Source organism: Cricetulus griseus, chromosome 2 (assembly GCF_003668045.3).
Source record: "Cricetulus griseus strain 17A/GY chromosome 2, alternate assembly CriGri-PICRH-1.0, whole genome shotgun sequence".
NCBI lineage: Eukaryota > Metazoa > Chordata > Mammalia > Rodentia > Cricetidae > Cricetulus > Cricetulus griseus.
The window spans coordinates 11,739,017-11,757,576 of record NC_048595.1 but is presented as its reverse complement, the minus strand read 5'-3'; the positions used below and the strand labels follow the sequence as shown (position 1 = coordinate 11,757,576).

The window sequence follows — 18,560 nt, the reverse complement described above, 5'->3', positions numbered from 1 at the left end:
AAACAAAGAAAGCCTGGTTTTAGCAGATGATGCTGTTTAAGACTGAATGTGTACTTATCGCTCACGAAAGGTTAAGTATGACGTCATTCTTCAGAACGCAGTGAGAGCTACAGCCAGATTTTTGAAGCTTATGGTTCTCTGTGGAAGTTATGTAAAATATAGAAATAATTCATCACAAAGTGCTAGATAATAAATGATGATCTAACACAAGCAGCTGAGTACAATGTAGCTCAGCAATGGAGCACCTGCCTAAAACAGTCCAGACTCTGGTGTTAACATGAGATAATAAGATAACATGCTCCCCCTGTCCAAGTGCTCAAGCGCTGACTCTGACCTCGGGGCTGCTGCATGATAGGGGGACAGTCCACTACTAAGCCTTCACCTCATACACGAACACACGCAGACACCTTTTTGAGATAGAGTCTTCTTAAACTGCCTATGCTGGCCTTGAACTTCCTATATACCCAGGCAGGTCAGAACACTGGACCTTCTTCTGTTTTAAGCTCCTTCTGCCCCCGCCCTGACTCCCACCCCAGACCTGGCTAAAATAAAATCAAAGAAATGAAGCAAGAAAGAGTGCTGGTGGAATCAGGCACAAGGCATCTTCATAACAGGGCACAGCTGTAATATTCCAACATTAGGGTGGTTGAGGCAAAAGGATTTCAAATCCAAGAATTTGGCCTACACAACAAGATCTTGTCCAAAGACAACAACAACAACAAAGTATTGCTCAGCCTTACAAAGGGATGATATGTAATAAGGTGGATGACTCTTGAAACATTATGCTAAGTGAAATGAGCCGTGTGAAAAGGATAAATGCATGGTTTATCTAAGGGTACCTACACTGGTCCAAATCTCAGCAACAGGGCTGGAGAGCTATCAGTGTCAGAGTGCTTGCCTCATGTGTGAGACCTTAGGTGTGATTCCCCAGCACAGAACAGGGTCAAAAAATGTGTGAAGAAGGTAAATGTTAATCCCTAGAGGCTGATGGAAGAATTGGGAATTGGTGATTTTTTAAAAAAGAAAAAAGTTGTAACGGGCCATATGTAAAGGGTAAATGCACCTACTACCAACCTTGATGATCGAGTTCAATCTGTGGGCCCTTATATGCAGTGGGATCATCTTTTTATACACTGTGAGGATGTCTCTGCCACGGCACCTTCTGATTGGTTACATAAACAACTGAATGGCCAATAGCTAGGCAGGAGAAGACAGGCATTGCTTCTAGGGAGAGAAGGAACTTGGAGTAAGAACCTGAGAGGAGAGGGATTCACCAGACATGGAGGAGGTGGGATGCACGACACTGAGCAGAGGTAGCGCCATGTGGCAGAACATATATTAATACAAACAGGTTAATTTAAGTTATAAGAGCTAGTTGGGAACAAGCCTAAGCTAAGGCCAAGCTTTCATATTTAGTAAGTCCTCATGTCATTATTTGGAAGTTAGAGGTCCAAGCAAGTCTGGCTATACTTACAGTACAGAGAATCAACTCCTGTAAGTTGTCCTCTGACCTCCGTAGACACACAAACACACACCATAGCATACATGTCTACAAGCAAAAAAAAGTTACAAGTACTGGCACAAAAGCGTTGAATACAGCTTCAAAATCCACCATTCTGGTAATAGCAAAAAAAAAAAAAAAAAAACCCTCCAAAAAACCAGCATATGGCTTTGTTAATATACTACAAAAGAATACTGTGACATTTTCTGGTGGGCTGTTCTAGGCACTAAAATTCCTCATCTAAGAAGTTTATTTCACTTATGTGAACATATACCCTTTTGTGTACACGTAAGGTTAAGAGTTTGACATCAATGTCTTCCTCAATCACTCTCTGCCCTTTTTTAAAATCAATTTATTTAATGTGTATAGGTATTCTGCCTGCAATGTGTACCTGATATCTAAGGAAGCCAGACACAGTGTTGGATCCCCAGGAACTGGAGCCACCACAAGGGTGTTAGGAATTGAATCCTGGTCCTCTGGAAGAGTAGCCAATGCCCTTAACCCCTAAGCCATCTCCCAAGTGCCTCCATCTCATTTTTAAGACAGGAATCTCTCAATGAATTTGGAGTCGACTTCAGCTTAACTGGCTGACCAGAAAGCCCTATAGACACTGTCTCTACTTTCCAGTGCTTTTTACAAATGATGGACTACCAAAAGCTCTGTAACCAAGTACTACTACTGCTCGGTGTTCTGCTGGGCTTTTGTTTGTTTTTGTCATGTGTTCAGATTCTGCCTCAAAGTACAAAAGGCAGTGGGTAAAGTAAGATACTGTTTAATATTGTCTCACTTTCAGTTTAAACTGCAAAGTGAGAGAGTCCAGGTAGTTGCCACGGGCTGGCAATCCTCTAGCAGCTCAGAAAGCAGGTTAGAGGCATAGAGCCCTGGCACAGAACCTTCCTGGCCTGCATGAGGTCCCAGGCTCCCTCCCTCCCAATATCACGTACGTGCGTGTGCGTGTGCGTGTGCGTGTGCGTGTGTGTGTGTTCCTCAGAAAACCCGCTACCCAGATAACCTTCAAAGCAAAAGCTCTAATAATGCCCAGTAGGACGGCACACATCTAGAATCCCAGCATGTAGAAGGCCAAGGGCAGCCTGAGCTATACAGCAAGATCCCGTGTCAAGAAAAAGAAAAGACAAAAGCGTCACACACAACTGGTCTCTCCATAGATAAAGCAAATATGCCTGAAGAACAAGAACGTCTTCTTTACGGCAGCAGTTAGAACATCTAGAGGCTGCCGAGGTTGGTGCATGTGATGGGCACGGTAAAGGACTGCCAACAAGACTGTCCCACTGTTGTGGGAGATTTGTACACCGTGTGAGAATAATCTATCACTGGGGTTAGCGTAATAAAAAGCTGACTGCCAATAGCTAGGCAACGGGTATGTATAGGCAGGACTTCTGGGCAGAGAGGAAGTGGATGACTCTAGGCATGTCAGATGCCAACGAGACATGGACATTCAGAATGAAAGAAGGGTAAAATGCCATGAGACAAAACGTAGATTAATATAAATGGGTTAAGTAAAGTTGTAAGAGCTAATGGAGGGGGGGGGGCTGGAGAGATGGCTCAGAGGTTTAAGAGCACTGGCTGCTCTTTCGGAGGTCCTGGGTTCAATTCCCAGCAACCACATGGTGGTTCACAACCATCTGTAATGAGATCTGGTGCCCTCTTCTTGTGTGCAGATATACATGGATGCAGAATGTTGTAAAAGAGAGAGCTAATGGGACAAGCCTAAGCTAAGGCCAAGCTTTCATAATTAGTAGTTAAGTCTCTGTGTGACCACAGAGCTGGCAGTACAGAGAAAGACTCATTACACTCCATGGTATGTTTAAGGGGTGTTTGAGATGTATAGCAAATACTTGTGAGTAGAGACTGAGGGAGCCTAGAGGTTAACATGACCTTGATAGGCTGGAGGGCAACACAGGTGTATGTTAATTGGACAGCCTTATGTCCTTCTGCCAGGGGTAAGGAAATGGCTCCTTTTGGTAGGTGAGAAGCAGCTTCATCATGCAATCCTCCTGTGGACCAGGTTCGGCTCATTTCTGAATATATGGACAGCCTTTTGGAGTTTGGGGAACTGGGAAGTTTCTTTTGGACTTGACAGAAGTCTGATGAGAAAGTGTTGTGTCAATAGCATCATAATGGGATTTGCTTATTTACTTCACTGTGTAGTGTATAATATCAACTAGAATGCTTAAAAGCCATGAACCAGGACAGCACACAGGTCAAATAGGACATGGGCAGATTTTTGTTTGGGGAGTTGTTTTTACTTTTTTTGCAGCAGTCTGTCCTAGTCATTGCTTTATTGCTGTGATGAAACATCATGACCAAGGCAACTTTAAAAAGGATGCATTTAATTGGGTGCTTGCTTAGTTTCAGAGCGTTAGTCCTTGGACATGGTGGGACTACACCCTGATCTGAAGGCAGAAAGCAAAGAGCAAAGAGTAGGCCTGTTGAAGGATTTTGAAATGTTCACGTCCACCCCCAGTGCCACATTCTCCAACCCGGCCACACCTAACCCTTCCCAAACAGTTGCACTAATCGGGGACTGAGCACTCAGACATATGAGTCTAGGGGAACCATTCCCATTCAAACCACTTAGTCTCACTAGGTAATCCTGGGGAGCCTCTGCCTTTTAGGTGCTAATTACAACCCACCTCTTTTTTTTTTCTTCTTCTTTAAATATTCAGGATCTCGCCGGGCGTTTAACCCCAGCACTCGGGAGGCAGAGGCAGGGCGGATCTCTGTGAGTTCGAGGCCAGCCTGGTCTACAAGGGCTAGTTCCAGGATAGGCTCCAAAGTTACACAGAGAAACCCTATCTCGAAAAACCAAAAAATAAAAAAATAAAAAAATAAAAAATAATTCAGGATCTCATCCAGTAGCTAGCTGGCTTTGAATGAGCACCTCCTCCCTTAGGCTCTTGAGTGCAGTGACTCCAGGTGTTGGTCATTATAGCCATTAAAGTGTGGGGTTTTTCAATGCAGATGAAATCCCAGCTGGGTATATCTGGTGTTGCCTGTATCGGTGTGCTGAGATTTTTGTCCTCTTCCAATTTAACCTTGGCACTGACTCTCCTTCCTACTCAGGACAAGAGAGAAGCTTGCTACTGCCTACTTCTGAACTGTATTTGGAAGCAGTGTCAGGCCCAAGAGGTCTGAAAGGCACTAAATTACCCATGAGACAGTGTAGTTTTTACAGCTTGGGGGGCACTGGTTTATTTTTAAGTGACTGAAAATTATAAGAAACATCAGCATAATACTGTTCCCTTTAAATGTGGCCAGTTCTTTAGAATTTTTACCCCCCCCCCAAAGCTATAGTGCAAAACAGCTGCAAGCACCATGACACAGCACATTCAAAAGCACTGTCCTTCCTGAGAATAAGCAAGGGGCACGGGACACCTCAGTGTTGAGTCTGTGGATGGTGGTTCTGAAGCAACACGGGTGTCTATCTCCCTCTAGTCCAGCCCAGCTCCAGTGCGTGTGCAGACACATGGTAAAAACCTCTACTGAAGACACTAGTCATCTCTTAAAACAACCTCACCTAACATTCTTCTCCATATCAAAATAAATTTTTAGCCAGGTGTGGTGACACAGAAGTGAGGTCAGGAGGCTGGAGAGGCGCTCTGTGGTAAGCAGCCCTAGCCTGAGGACCAGAGTTCAGATCCCAGGACAGATGTAACAAGCCAGGCATCCTGCAAACAGCCCCCCCACAGAGTTCAGGCGTGTCTGGAATACAGAGTGAAATTCTGTCTCAAGTAAAGGGGGAGGAGTCCTGGGGATGCAGGTTGGTGATAGAATCCTGCTCAGAAGCATAAAAATCTTAGCTTCCATTACCATTACTAAAAATAAAAAATGGCAGGGAATTACTAAATAAAAAGGTGAGAACCAGGTTTCTCACACCTACAGCCCACCACACAGGAAGTGGAGGAGGGACAGAATTTCTGGATCATCCTCCATAAAGTGGAGGCAAACCTAGGCTACTTTGAGACCTGGATATGGTAGCACCTTTAATCTCCGCACTTGGGAGACAGAGGCAAGTGGAGCTCTCTGAGTTCCAAGCCATCCTGGCCTACACAGTAAATTCCAGGACAGCCAGGGCTACATAGTGAGCGCGGCCGAGAGGGGGGTGGGGGGTGGGGGGTAAAAAAAATTCACATCAAAGTTAAAATCCACACAATATCAAAGCACAGATTTACCCCAACTTATTTTAATTCCTTTCAACCTAACAAACCAAAAGCAACTCCAGCACAAGCCAAGGGAAAAGGACTGAAAGCCCGACCAAGCTAAAAGCCAGTCACCGGCTTGCACCTCATCTGGGGGGCTCCGGACTGAGGCCTACAGCAGAGGAGAGGGGGCAAAGGGAGGACTGTAATGGGACAGCGGCCGCAGGCCCCGCCTCTAGGATCGCTGGACCCCGCCCCCGCGAGCACACCCACACCACACCCAGGTCACCAGGCCTGTGGCAGCCTCGGCTCCTAAGCCCATCAACGCCACAAAGGAGGCAAACGCTGGTGAAACAAGGAAGCCTCCAGGCGGTGGCAAAAAGCCAGCTCAAACCGGATAATTCCAGTTCAGGCTGGTTCTAGACACAAACAGTTCCTAGTTACCCAAACAAAACTCAACCCCGACACTGGGTTTTTTTTCTCCGGCGGCAGAGAAGACCTGGGCCAGCCCAGCACTGTTCCCAATGCAAGACCTATTCTTCTAGCCCTGGCACCACCAGAAGTCACACTTTTTCTTAAGTATTGACAGCGTTTCTGGGAAGCCATTTAGGAAACAAAGCTGCTCCCAGATTCCCACAGACAGAACCAGGCAGGCAGGCCGGCCCACCAAAACCATCGGTGAGCAGGCGCTTTTTCCGTCCCACCCCACCCCGCAGCCGGGCCGCGCTAGCGCTCACAGCCCTAAGACACAAAGCAACAACAAAGCAGGCTGCGGCCAAAAAGGGAACATTTGCAAAACAGGGCTCTGCAGCGACCTCTGCAGGCTGCCACCGTCGGGAGTGTACAAAACTCTATTCTTTCCTTACCTTTAAAAACAGTCGTGAAAACTACATGAAGCAGAGAATGTGCAAACATTCTTGCGGGGGGGGGGGCACAACAAAAGGTTTGGGAGACGTTTTAGGACACGAAGACTTGGTGTCCCTCAGCTCTGGCCACTGACTATCCGTTCTGATGACAACTTCCAGAAAACTCTCAATACCATGCTTCAAGGAGGCAGAATTAACTAGTGACTCTTAACTGGATTCCATCACAGACAACAAGCGGAAACCGCAAGCTAGAAATTTCATCTAATAGCTAGAAAGGCCCACAGGAAAGATCACAGTTTTTGCTCATAGCAGCTTTTCTTTGACACTTTTTTTTTTTTGGGGGGGGGCAGGGTTTCCCTGGCTGTCCTGGAACTCAGAGAGATCTATCTGCTTCTGCCTCCTGCATGCTGGGGTCGAAGCAAGCACAGCCACAGCCTGGCTGGCATCATTTTTGAACCCTTGGATAAGGCAATATAAGCACCTTACTTAGGCTTAAATCAGAGGGCAAATATTTGTATACTGGGTGAAAACAGAGCCACGAAAAAAATGAGGAAGCAGTCCTCTTAAAGAGTATGTACTGGTTAATGGCTGGAGCTTAGTGGGACAGCATGTGCAGGGCCCTGGGGTCGACACCCAGCACCACCCCAACTCCAGATCCTACACCTTTAATCTTTGACATTGGCTGCTTTAACACCCACAAATACATATTTTGTTTGTTATTACAAAAAAGCAATATAATTGCTGACTTTCACAAATTCACATGTACATATTTCTTTTTGCAACTGACAAGAGTCTGTTTTTAGTGGTCTCTTAACACAGACATCTTTCTCCATACCACTCAAACAGAGGGAGAAAAATAACCTTTCAATTTAAGCAACTCATCATCTTAATCTTTTTTTTTTTTTTTTTCCTTTTTGGATATAGGGTCTTACTATGTAGAACAGGCTGGCCCGCCTCTGCCTCCAGAATGCTGGGACTAAAGGTGTGCAAAACCACACCCAGCAAGAGACTTTTACTTAATGCACGAATGAAAGCTACTCCCTCTTGTGGTAGTTTCTAGTAAATAATATATTATCATAGCAAAGTGCCTAACCAAGTAATACAATGAGCACTCATACGAACCATAATAGTATGTATCTATGAAAATCCTGAACACAGGAGGTAGTGGGGCACTGCAAGAAAAAAAAAAAAAAAAAAAAAAAAAAAAAAAAAAAAAAAAAAAAAAAGGCGTGTTAGGGAGATGGCTCAGTGGGTAAAATGCTTGTCATGCAACTTGAGGGTCTTCTGCTTCCACCCCTAGAACTAGACATTACGCATGGGAGCCTGCATCTGGAATCCTTAAGGGCTGAGTAGTGGAGACAAGAGAAACCAGCACCTACTAAGGCTGGCTAGCTTGGCACGAGCAGTAAGGAACAAGAGACCTTGCCTTAAAGATGCAAGGCAAGGACAGATGCTCATCATGACAGGAATGTACCTGCCACGCACTCGCGCGCGCGCACGCACGCACACACACACACACAAGACTCTAAGAAGCATTCATTCTCCTAATTAACACCTAAAAAAAAGCACACTTACAAAAGCTAAAGGCAGGTGTCAACCAACACAGACCATGTAACCATGTAACCATGTAACCCCAGGGTTCCCTCACACTCTTTCAAATCCTGCAGGATGGCTGCAGTTGTGAGTGTTTCTATTTGAACTGGAGGGAAAACTGTCTTCACACTTAAATCGGTGAAATGCAAGAGTGAGCACCTTGTAAGGTTAAAGCTTCTTCTACAAAGCCGCCTCTCATCTGCACAGAACACTGAGGGGCAAGCACAGAACCAAGTGAAGCCTTGGTCCTCATAGGAAGCAAGAGCTTACTACACAGGGACATGTCTCATTCTGCAGGCCAGGTTGCCCTTGACCTTAAGCTGCCATGGCCTGCAAGGTACTAGGGTTACATTATGCTAACACTTTTGTTTATTGAAAAGGTCCTTTTTTCCATAACCTTTTTATTTCTACGGTCAAACCATTCAGAAGCCATAAATATATCTCAGAAGTAGAGCAAGGTCTTCACTTGAACCCCAACAGCAGGGTGTGGAGGGGTGAATCCAGAATTTATTCATTATTTTAATTTTTCTTTTTACATTTTACTCCAAATTTGGGTAAGATAAAATTTCCAATTTGTCTACCATTAGGGGAAAGCTTAGTAGCACTGTAGACAACTGTGGTTTTCATTTCAGACAGGGTCTCATGTAAGTGAAGATGGCCTTGAATGGTCCTGGGATTACAACATCACACAAGACCATGCCCACTGGCAGACAACTTTTAATATAATTTACTCAAAATTTTTATCTATAATAAGTACATTTACAAATATCCCTAGAAAAGAACCTTAAACAAAATTTTTCCAAGACAGCAAGATGGCTAAGAGTGTTAAAAGCAACTTGCCTCCAAACCTGACGACCCCCCATGGTAGAAAGGACACAACCTACACCCTGCAAGTTGTCCTCCAGCCTACACACACACACACACACACACACACAATTTAAAACAAATGTAAAGTGTTCTGAAGGAAAAATGGCCAGAGGTAACTAATGGTGCATACCTTTAATCTCAGCATTCAGGAGGCAGAGGGAGGTGAATATTTTAGTTCAAGGACAGCCTGATTTACAAAGCTTCCAAGACATGAGAGCAACACAGAGAAACCAGGTCTCCAAAAGCAAAAGGAAACACAAAAACAAACAAAAAAAAGAAAAAGAAAAAGAAAAAAAAAAGAAAGTGACACATTAAATGGCAGCTATGACAAAGAAAGGTACCTCCCGAAGCATAGGGAGTTTGTACAAAGGTCCTGTTTCTCACCAGCTAAGTGCTGTGAAAAGCTATGAGAAGCAGTAAATGCCTCATTCAGGAAGCTTGGACACCCACAATCACTCATCGAGTGCTCACTCACTTCAGGGGGCTGCTAGAGTCTTGTCACCAAAGCTGGGTCAATCACGGTGGGTCAAAGGTTGGCCTCCCAGTCATCCAAGGTGACAGAGAGAAATGGACAAGTTACACTGTGTCAATATACAATGTTAATTTTAAACAGCTCTAAGTAGCTTTTATGACTATTACATTTAAAAATCATCTAAAATGGGAGAGGGACTTTTTTGTTTATTTTAATTTGTTTGTTTGCAGTTTTGGTTTTCATTTTTTGGGCAGTGTTTTTGAGACAGGGTCTCACTATGTAGCCTCGCTGGCATGGAACTTTGATCTACAGATCAGATCAGCCTGCCTCTGCCTTTCCCTCTCCAGTGCTTGAATTAAAGGACTACATATGTCTTCTGTTTGTTTCACAAACTGGGTTTCATATATTCCAAGCTGGCCGTGAAATTCATTATGTAACTGAGGGTGACCTTAAACTTCTGATCCTCCTTGAGATGACAAATGTGTGCACCAGGCCTGAATTAAAAGACCTATTTCTTCCAAAACAAAATGAAATAGTCTAAAGTTGTACAACATTTCAAAATATCACTCTTCTCACGTGACTTCGTTATAGAGGAAAGGAACAATCCGGTAAAGGAACCCAAGATTAAGAGCCCCTTCTCCATACCACGAGACCTAATTCCATTCCCAATCACATGACCAAAGTTCCCACCTAACTGCACTGCTTCCGCTTTCCCCTTCAGGTTAACTAAGAATCCCGTCTAAGTTTTTCAGCTCATCCTGGAGAAACACTCCTGGTCCTGTTCTGGTGGACAGCTCTAGGGGTGCACCACTTTTGCAGTTACTACAACCTGACTCTTTAACACACTGCGTCTCTCATCGTCCTCAATCAGGGGCTCCCACAGCCCTAGCTTTCCTTCTCTGGGGGTCCTAACCATTATCAATTCTGGTTTAAGATCCATGGTTTTGATAGGGTTGGTGTGGTTGGCTAGTTGGTCTTCTGGAGGGTGGGATGGAAAAGTTTCTGGGTTTTGGGATCTTTGTTGTAGCGGGGTGCTGTGTTTCTGGGTTTTGGGATCTTTGTTGTAGCGGGGTGCTGTGTGTGTGTGTGTGTGTGTGTGTGTGTGTGTGTGTGTGTGTGTGTGTGTGTTATGCCTGCTAGGCAAGCACTCTACCAAGAGAGCCAAGCAGTTAAAAGTTTCTGGGTTTTGGGATCTTTGTTGTAGCGGGGTGCTGTGTTGTGTGTGTGTGTGTGTGTGTGTGTGTGTGTGTGTGTGTGTGTGTGTGTGTGTGTGTGTGTGTGTGTTATGCCTGCTAGGCAAGCACTCTACCAAGAGAGCCAAGCAGTTGCCTTTCTAAAGCATACATCTCAGCACTCAGGAGGCAGAGACAGGCGGATCTCTGTGAGTTCAAGAACAGCCTGGTGTCTACAAGAGCTAGTTCCAGGTCAGCCTCTAAGGCCGCAGAGAAACCCAGTCTCAACCCCCCCCCCCAAAAAAAACCCACAAAGCACACATCTCACAAGCCAAGTCTCTTCTAATATCCTTTAAGTGCTTGTCTCTGTATGAAGAACAAACCCCTGGGGGCTGCAGAGATGGCTCTCTGGCACTTACTAGCTCATACAGAGGACCTGGGTTCAGTTCCCAGCACCCACACAGTGGCTCATAATACCATCTGTAACTCCAGTTCCAACACCATCCATCTTCTGTGGAAATCAAACACACATGGTACACATATACACATGCAGGCAAAACACTAACACATGAAATCTAAAAAAACTTTTAATTTTAAAAGGACATAATGCTGAATTATTGACATGTTTAAACCATTTTTAAATTATCTTCTGGTCTTAGCCAGCACAGTGGTGCACACCTTTAATCTCAGCACTCAGGATGAGTGAGTTTGAGACCAGTCTGGCTATAGTGAGGTTTCAGGACAGCCAGCACTATGCAGAGAGACACCCACCTCCCCTGCCCCCACACCCTCCCCTCTGTCTTTCTCTCTGTGTCTCTGTGTGTGTGTGTGTGTGTGTGTCTGTCTCTCTCTCTCTCTCTCTCTCTCTCTCTCTCTCTCTCTCTCTCTCACACACACACACACACACACACACACATATACACACACACACACAATCTGCTGGTCTAAAAAACATTTAAATCATTCCTCTGTCCCCAGAATCCTCTGTCTAAATTAAAATGCTAAATTAAATTTCTTCTTTTCCTAACTTTTACATATCCTTCACAGCCTGACCAAATGCTATCTTTTAGGTCTCGAGTCAAATAACCCCCTTCTGTTCTCCCACTGTTCTATACATAAATACCAAACTGTCATCACAAAGCTAATAGTAAAAGGAAATCAATAAGCTAATATGTGAGGCTCAGGTACAACATATGTAAGGCTGAAACATGACAGGTCCAGAAAATACAGCTGTAGGGCTGTAGGGCACGTCCCTTTGGAATCCTCTTACTTTCTCTCAATCAAGGGAATTCTGCAGGAGGTCTTTAATCCCAGCACTCAGGAGGCAGAGGTAGATCTCTGTGAGTTTGAGGCCAGCCTGGTCTACAGAGTTCCAGGACAGCCATAGCTACACAAAGAAACCCTGTCTTGAAAAACAAACAAAATGTAGCTGGGAATTGTGAACACAATCAATTTTGTGTTCTGTCTACTCAGGAATAAGAAAAAAAAAATTGTGTGTGTGTGTGTGTGTGTGTGTGTGTGTGTGTGTGTGTGTGTGTGTGTGTGTGTGTTTTCTGTATTACTACACAGCTCAGTTGGTAGCAGGCTTGCCTGGCATACAGAAAGCCTGGGCTCAACCTGAAGAACCCCATAAAACAGGGCATGGTATCATACACTTGTAATCCCAACATGGAGGAGGAAGAAACAGGAAGGTCTTCCTCCACTACATAGTGGGTTTGAGGCCAGTCTAGGATACGAGACCCTAGTGGTGGGGAGTGGGGACAGAGCAAGAATCATCAATGACCCTTCGCCAAACCCATGGGGAGCTATCCTCTAGTAGCAGGCTTGAATCCCTGCCCTCATTTTTATGCTATGACTTACCAATGCAAAGTACAAGGAGCACAAATTAGCCCCAAACTTCTAAACTTGAAACATATAAAACACTGTGTGGAAAAAAAAAAAAAAAAGCTGGGCGTTGGTGGCGCGCCTTTAATCCCAGCACTCAGGAGGCAGAGACAGGCGGATCTCTGTGAGTTCGAGAACAGCCTGGTCTACAAGAGCTAGTTCCAGGACAGCCTCCAAAGCCACAGAGAAACCCTGCCTCAAAAAAACCAAAAAAAAACACTGTGTAAGCAAGGCAAATTAACCTCCTCAGCTGGTCAGACATGGCCATCTGACCCCCCAGCTCACCACCTCTATGGAAGCAGGTAAACCTAGTCACCGTGCCCTGCATCCCCAGAATCTTCTTGCTCACCCACTCTCTCCCTGAGTGTTAGTTCTTAGTACTAACTAAGGTACATCCTTCCCTTCTTCAAGTTCAGACAGTCAGAAGACAGATCTCAGGAACTGTGAGCAGGGCTGGGCTATGGTGGCACACGCCTTTAATACCAGCAGTTGAGGCCAGCTTAGTTGACAAATCAAGTTCCAGGCCAGCCAGGGCTACACAGAGAAACCTATCCCAGATAGTGGCAGCATATACCTTTAATCCCATCACTCAAGAGGCAGAGACAGGCGGATCTTCGAGTCCATGGCCAGCCTGATCTACAGAGAGTTCAGCACAAGGACTATCGCACAGAGAAACCCCGTGTCAATCAGTATCCACACACACTTCAGTAAAGGCTCTGACCCAGACACCAATAGTGTGTTCTCTCCCTCTCCCTCTCCCTCTCTCTCTCTCTCTCTCTCCAGTAAAAACTCTAACCCAGTGAAATGCTGTGGGGTTCCTTTAATGGCAGATTTTAGAGAAATGATAAAAATTTGAGTATTTTAAACATCTCCAGGCAAGAGAAAGAAACAATGAGATTTTATAATTTGTTTTTAGGATGAAATTAACTTCACCAACCATTCATCTAGACAACAAACCCATCTCTAACTTCTCTGACTTCACGAAAATATGGCAATTTCCCAAATATTTAGGTCATAGCTAGATTAGGAAGATTAGGCTAAAATTTCCACTTTATTATTCTGAATCAGGCAATTTAGGAAGCATAAGAGAGCTACTCAAGCCTGTGACCATTTGCTTCTCTTAAATCTAAGCACATAATATTGAAAGAAATATCTGGAATTCTATTATTTTAACATTCATTGGTGTTTTTCCTAGATGTACAAGGGTGTCAGATCCCGTGGAACAGGAGTTACAGGCAGGCGTGAGCTGCCCTATGGATGCTGGGAATTGGACCTGGGTCATTTGAAAGAGCAGCCAGTGCTCTTAACAGCTGAGCCACCTCTCCAGCCCAAATCTAGACTTTTTAATCAGGTCAAAGAAGCTGTGTCCTCTAAGTTTATAATATATGCCACCTAAATTTAATGTAGGGCACCTGTTTAAACAGTCTAACTAGCAGAGGAAGAGGAAATGCTTTAGTCTGTCAGCAGCATCAAGTAGGAACAGCTGCTGCCTAGTACCAAGAGTGTTTATAATTTGAGGTTGCCTTAAGCACATCCCATGCCATTTTCATTTAAAACGACAAATAATTCCTACTTGTTTTCTGGGAATTTTGAGTTGTTTAGCTATGAGGAGTGGCAGATTCAAAAAGGGTCTTACTCTGTAGGCAGGGTTTGGACTCTCTTGCCTTAGCCTCCTGTGTAGTAGCCATTATAGGCAGGTGCCACCATACCTACTTCTAAAGTAAGGGTCATATAAACGATGAGAAAGCTGAGGCCAGAAAGCACAAGGAAACTATCCAATGTTACCTAGAGAATGTACCATCTGCTGAACACGGTAATTTCAAAACCCATAAAGCCTGACCTCTAAGTCTCCTTGTTAAAATGAACTTCAATTTATTATTGCTCGTCTTTAACATAAAAATCCTTGACATAAAAAAAACAAAAAACAATGAATTTGTTATCTGTTCCTTGGCGCACAAAACGGTAACTGAGTGAAAGAATGCATCCATAAATTTGGTACAGCATACTATGGTGTTAAAATATAATTAAAGTTGGTTTACTTGATGACAATAAATAATGTATTCCACCAACACATTTAACCAAACAGCTTTTAGAAAATGTTTGGCCCCCAATGAGAAGTTGACTCCATACACTTAAAAAATAAAAAATAAGCCAGGCAGGGTGGTGCACGCCTTTAATCCCAGCACTCCGGAGGCAGAGGCAGGTGGATCTCTGTGAGTGTGAAGCCAGCCTGGTCTACAAAGCAAGTTTCAGAACAGCAGGGACTACATAGAGAAACTATCTCAAAACCAAAAACAAAAAAAAGAAGAGAGAACCTCAGAGATCAACTGTCACAAAATTTGCCTCACCAGGTTTCCATCACTCTTTCTCTTACTTTTTAGCAATTTAATTTTAACATTAAACATACAAGGATAAAACAGCACTAGCAAACCATCAGTTAGATTCTAGTTAATTTGATGAGTGTATGTTACTCATTAAGCATATAATTCGAGATTACTTTAAGAATAAAGATGTGGCTTTCTGGCTCCCCGGACATCTTGGCAGCTGCGCTTGGTTGGGGCTGTGCCACACCTGAGGCAAGAAGATGGTGGCCGCCAAGAAGACGAAAAAGTGCCTGGAGTCCATCAACTCCAGGCTCCAGCTGGTGATGAAGAGAAGGAATGTATGTGTGTGGGGGGCTACAAAGAGATGCTCAAGATGATCAGGCAGGGCAAAGCCAAGCTGGTCATCCTCGCCAACAACTGCCCGGCCCTGAGGAAATCTGAAATAGAGTGCTATGCCATGTTGGCTAAGACCGAGGTCCATCACTACAGTGCAATAACATTGAATTGGGCACAGCATGTGGGAAACACTACTGAGTATGCACACTTGCTATCATTGACCCTGGTGACTCTGATATTATTAGAGGCATGCCAGAACCGACTGGTGAGAAGTAGTAAACCAGAAACGCCTTCCTTTAATAAAACCACCAGAGCTCTTTTAAAAAAAAAAAAGAAAGAAAAAAGAAAAAGATGTGTCACACGCCTTTGATCCCAGCACTCGGGAAGCAGAGGCAGGCAGATCTCTGTGAGTTCGAGGCCAGCCTGGTCTACAAAGCTACACAGAGAAACCCTGTCTTGAAAAACAAACAAAAAAACCATTACCACTGACCCCTGCGCATTCGAGAACACATGAGGAGGGAGCGCGCTGAACAGTGAACAAGCCACTGAACCTACCTGTCAGTGCTGGTGCTGCTGCTGCTGCTGATGGACTCGCTGCTGGAGGACCTACTTCTAGAGCCGCTGCCGCTGGGGGACCTGGTGGGTCTGGACGCTTGGCTAGCCAGCCTCTGTGGAGACTGGTTTCTAGACTGGGACGAATGTGGCGAGCGACTCCTGCTGTGCTGGTAACTGCGCTCTGGCCTTCTGCCTCGTACCTCCCGGGTAATGTCGTCCCTGTAGATATCCCTGTGTACCACGCTGGGCAGTGTAAACTGCTCCCGAGCCCTAGGTTCGTAGCGGGGGTCATGAGCATCAAAGCGGTTTGGACTTCGACTCCGAGAAGTGTAATAGAGCCCGTGTTGTAAAGTCCGCTCTCGAGGGTCTCTATAGTAATCCTGATCGTAATGTCTTGTCCGATCAAAAGCTCCCGTCCCCCGTTCATGGTGTCCATAGGCACTATGTTCATAAGCACGCTCCCTGTTATCTGAAGCCCTGCATTTAGGAGGGGAAAATATTTAATCAGAAAGGGGCAAGCCAAACTGAAAGCAAGTCATGCAAACATTCACTTCAGAGCTGTCTTTGCACCTATCCCTTCTACACAGCATGAACCTAAGAGTAAGCAAGCACTGACAAGCTCAACATTTTACTTGACTCCAAAACTTACTTCACTAGTGAGTATTGTATCTTTTTACTTATATATTGGGCCTTCCTCAGTAGTGTTCTGCGTGTCAGATGATCCCTTTATAAATACATGTATATATACAACTTGTATAAAAGAGAGAGAAAGAGTGTGTGTGTGTGTGTGTGTGTGTGTGTGTGTGTGTGTGTGTGTGTGTGTGTTATAAACACCAATTTTTCTTGGGGGGGGCAGTCTCATAGCTTAGGCTAACCTCAAACTCTCTGTGTAGATAAGGGTGACTTTGAACTCTGATGCTGTATCCACCTCCTAAACTCAAGGATTACAGGTATGTGGCACGAAGCACAATGCCTAGTTTATACCGATTTTAATGTGCAAGTTTGTTGTTGGACCTGTTTATCTGGGGTTTGTTTTTCCTTTTATAGACAAGGTCTCACTACATAACCCTGGCTGACCTAGATCTAGGTAAAACTAGGCTGGCCTCAAACTCAGAGATCTGCCTGCCTCTACCCCCAAATGCAGGGACTACAGGAACATACCTACCAGGCCCAGCATAATGTTAAACGTTTTTTACAGTTTCACCTGAATAAAGCATATACTAGACTTTATTTACTTGCAGTTTCTTTCAGATCACATCTGCTTATTGCCTTGAGAAGACACTGAAGCCTGTGACAGCCCACGTTCTACAGGAGGATTGCCAAACAAATCAAACAAATGAAATGCAACATTTTCTTATTCCTGAACTTTTCTTCCCTTGGAGACAGGGTCTTGCTATACAGCCCAGGCTAGACTTAAACTTTCAATCCTCCTGCCTCACTCTCCTAGGAATTAGGGCTATGAGGCCTATGCCACCACTATCAGGCCTCTCCTTAATTTTTGATGCTTGGGTACTCTGAATAAATTACTAAGTTATATAAATTGCCCAAACAATTATACTTAAAAATGAAAATGGAATCTTAAAAACAATTAAGATATCAAATTCTTCGATGTTGCATAACAATTTGCATTACTTTACCTACGAATGAAAGTTGTTTTATTTATCTCCTTGTGCTCCCAACCGCTATATAATTTTTATATACTTATACATGATTCATTTTCTTCATATATAGGCTCAATGACTGGAGGAAATAGGTTCTCTTGGCTTTGACTTCATTCAAAGGTGCCTGAGATGAAACTGGCAATGTTGTCACCTGTGGGCTACTCTGGAGCAGCTATTAGCAATGACCTAACTAACACTGGTTTTTGTCTGCATGCTGACATCCAATCCAGAGCCTTGCACATGTGGGTAAGTGTTCTGCCACTGAGCTACACACTCAGTGCCCTTAACGTTTTTAGTTAGGACATGAATGGTCACCAGCCCAAGAGTACAGAACTTACTGCATGTATGACAGCGCACATGCAGTTATCTGGTAACTAATAAGACGACAGGCACCAGGCATGGAAGCCCATGCCCTTTATGGAGGCAGGCATAGGTCAGTGAGACCCTGTCTCAAAACAACAACAAAAGGAAAAAAAAAAAGAAAGAAAGAAAGGGAGGAAAAGCCCTACTCTTTTAAGAAATTCTAAGCTCTCTATTTCTGCAAGGCATGGGCACAAGTCACTGGAGCTTCTCTGAAATCTCATTCTCTATCGATCTTTATTTTTTATTTTTTTATTTTTTCTTTATTTTATATACATTGGTGTTTTGCCTGCATGTATGTCTCAGTGAGGGTGTCAGATTTTGGAGTTACAGACAGTTGTTAGCTGCCGTGTGGGTGCTGAGAATTATATCCAGGTCCCCTGGAAGAGCAGTTGGTACTCTTAACCTTTGAGCCATCTCTCCAGCCCCAAAATTTATTTTATTTTTGCAATTTTATGTGCATTGGTGTTTTTCCATGGGTGTTGGGGCCTCTGGAACTGCAGTTACAGACAGTAGTGAGCTGCCATGTGGGTGCTGGGAATTGAACTCGGGTCCTCTGAAAGAGCAGTCAGTGCTCGTAACCACTGAGCCCTCTATAGATCTTCTATCAAAAGAAATAAAGAATCATAGAAGATTACCAGAATCTCTCCAACAAGGCTAGATTCAAAGTTCTGTAAGAGTCAACATTTTCTCGAAACATTCCTAGAGATTCCTGGTACCCCCCTCAGCATCCGTCTTCACTCACTATCCTACGTTGTGTGCACACTTCTGCTCGTGCATGTCTATCCGCACATACCCAAGGCCATGTG

At 44.3% G+C, this 18,560-nt stretch overlaps 1 protein-coding gene and 1 pseudogene across 4 annotated transcripts in view; one reads left to right on the top strand and one right to left on the bottom strand.

Annotated features, from left to right (window-relative positions):
• Spen (spen family transcriptional repressor) overlaps nt 1-18,560 on the bottom strand; it is a 67,770-nt gene that overhangs the window by 31,943 nt on the left and 17,267 nt on the right. For all 4 annotated transcript variants that reach the window (XM_027399921.2, XM_027399922.2, XM_027399924.2 and 1 more), the window contains exon 3: nt 15,731-16,207. In XM_027399921.2, coding sequence (XP_027255722.1) covers nt 15,731-16,207 — 477 coding nt within the window. The remainder of the gene's footprint in view (nt 1-15,730; nt 16,208-18,560) is intronic.
• LOC100751966 lies at nt 15,068-15,508 on the top strand (annotated as a pseudogene).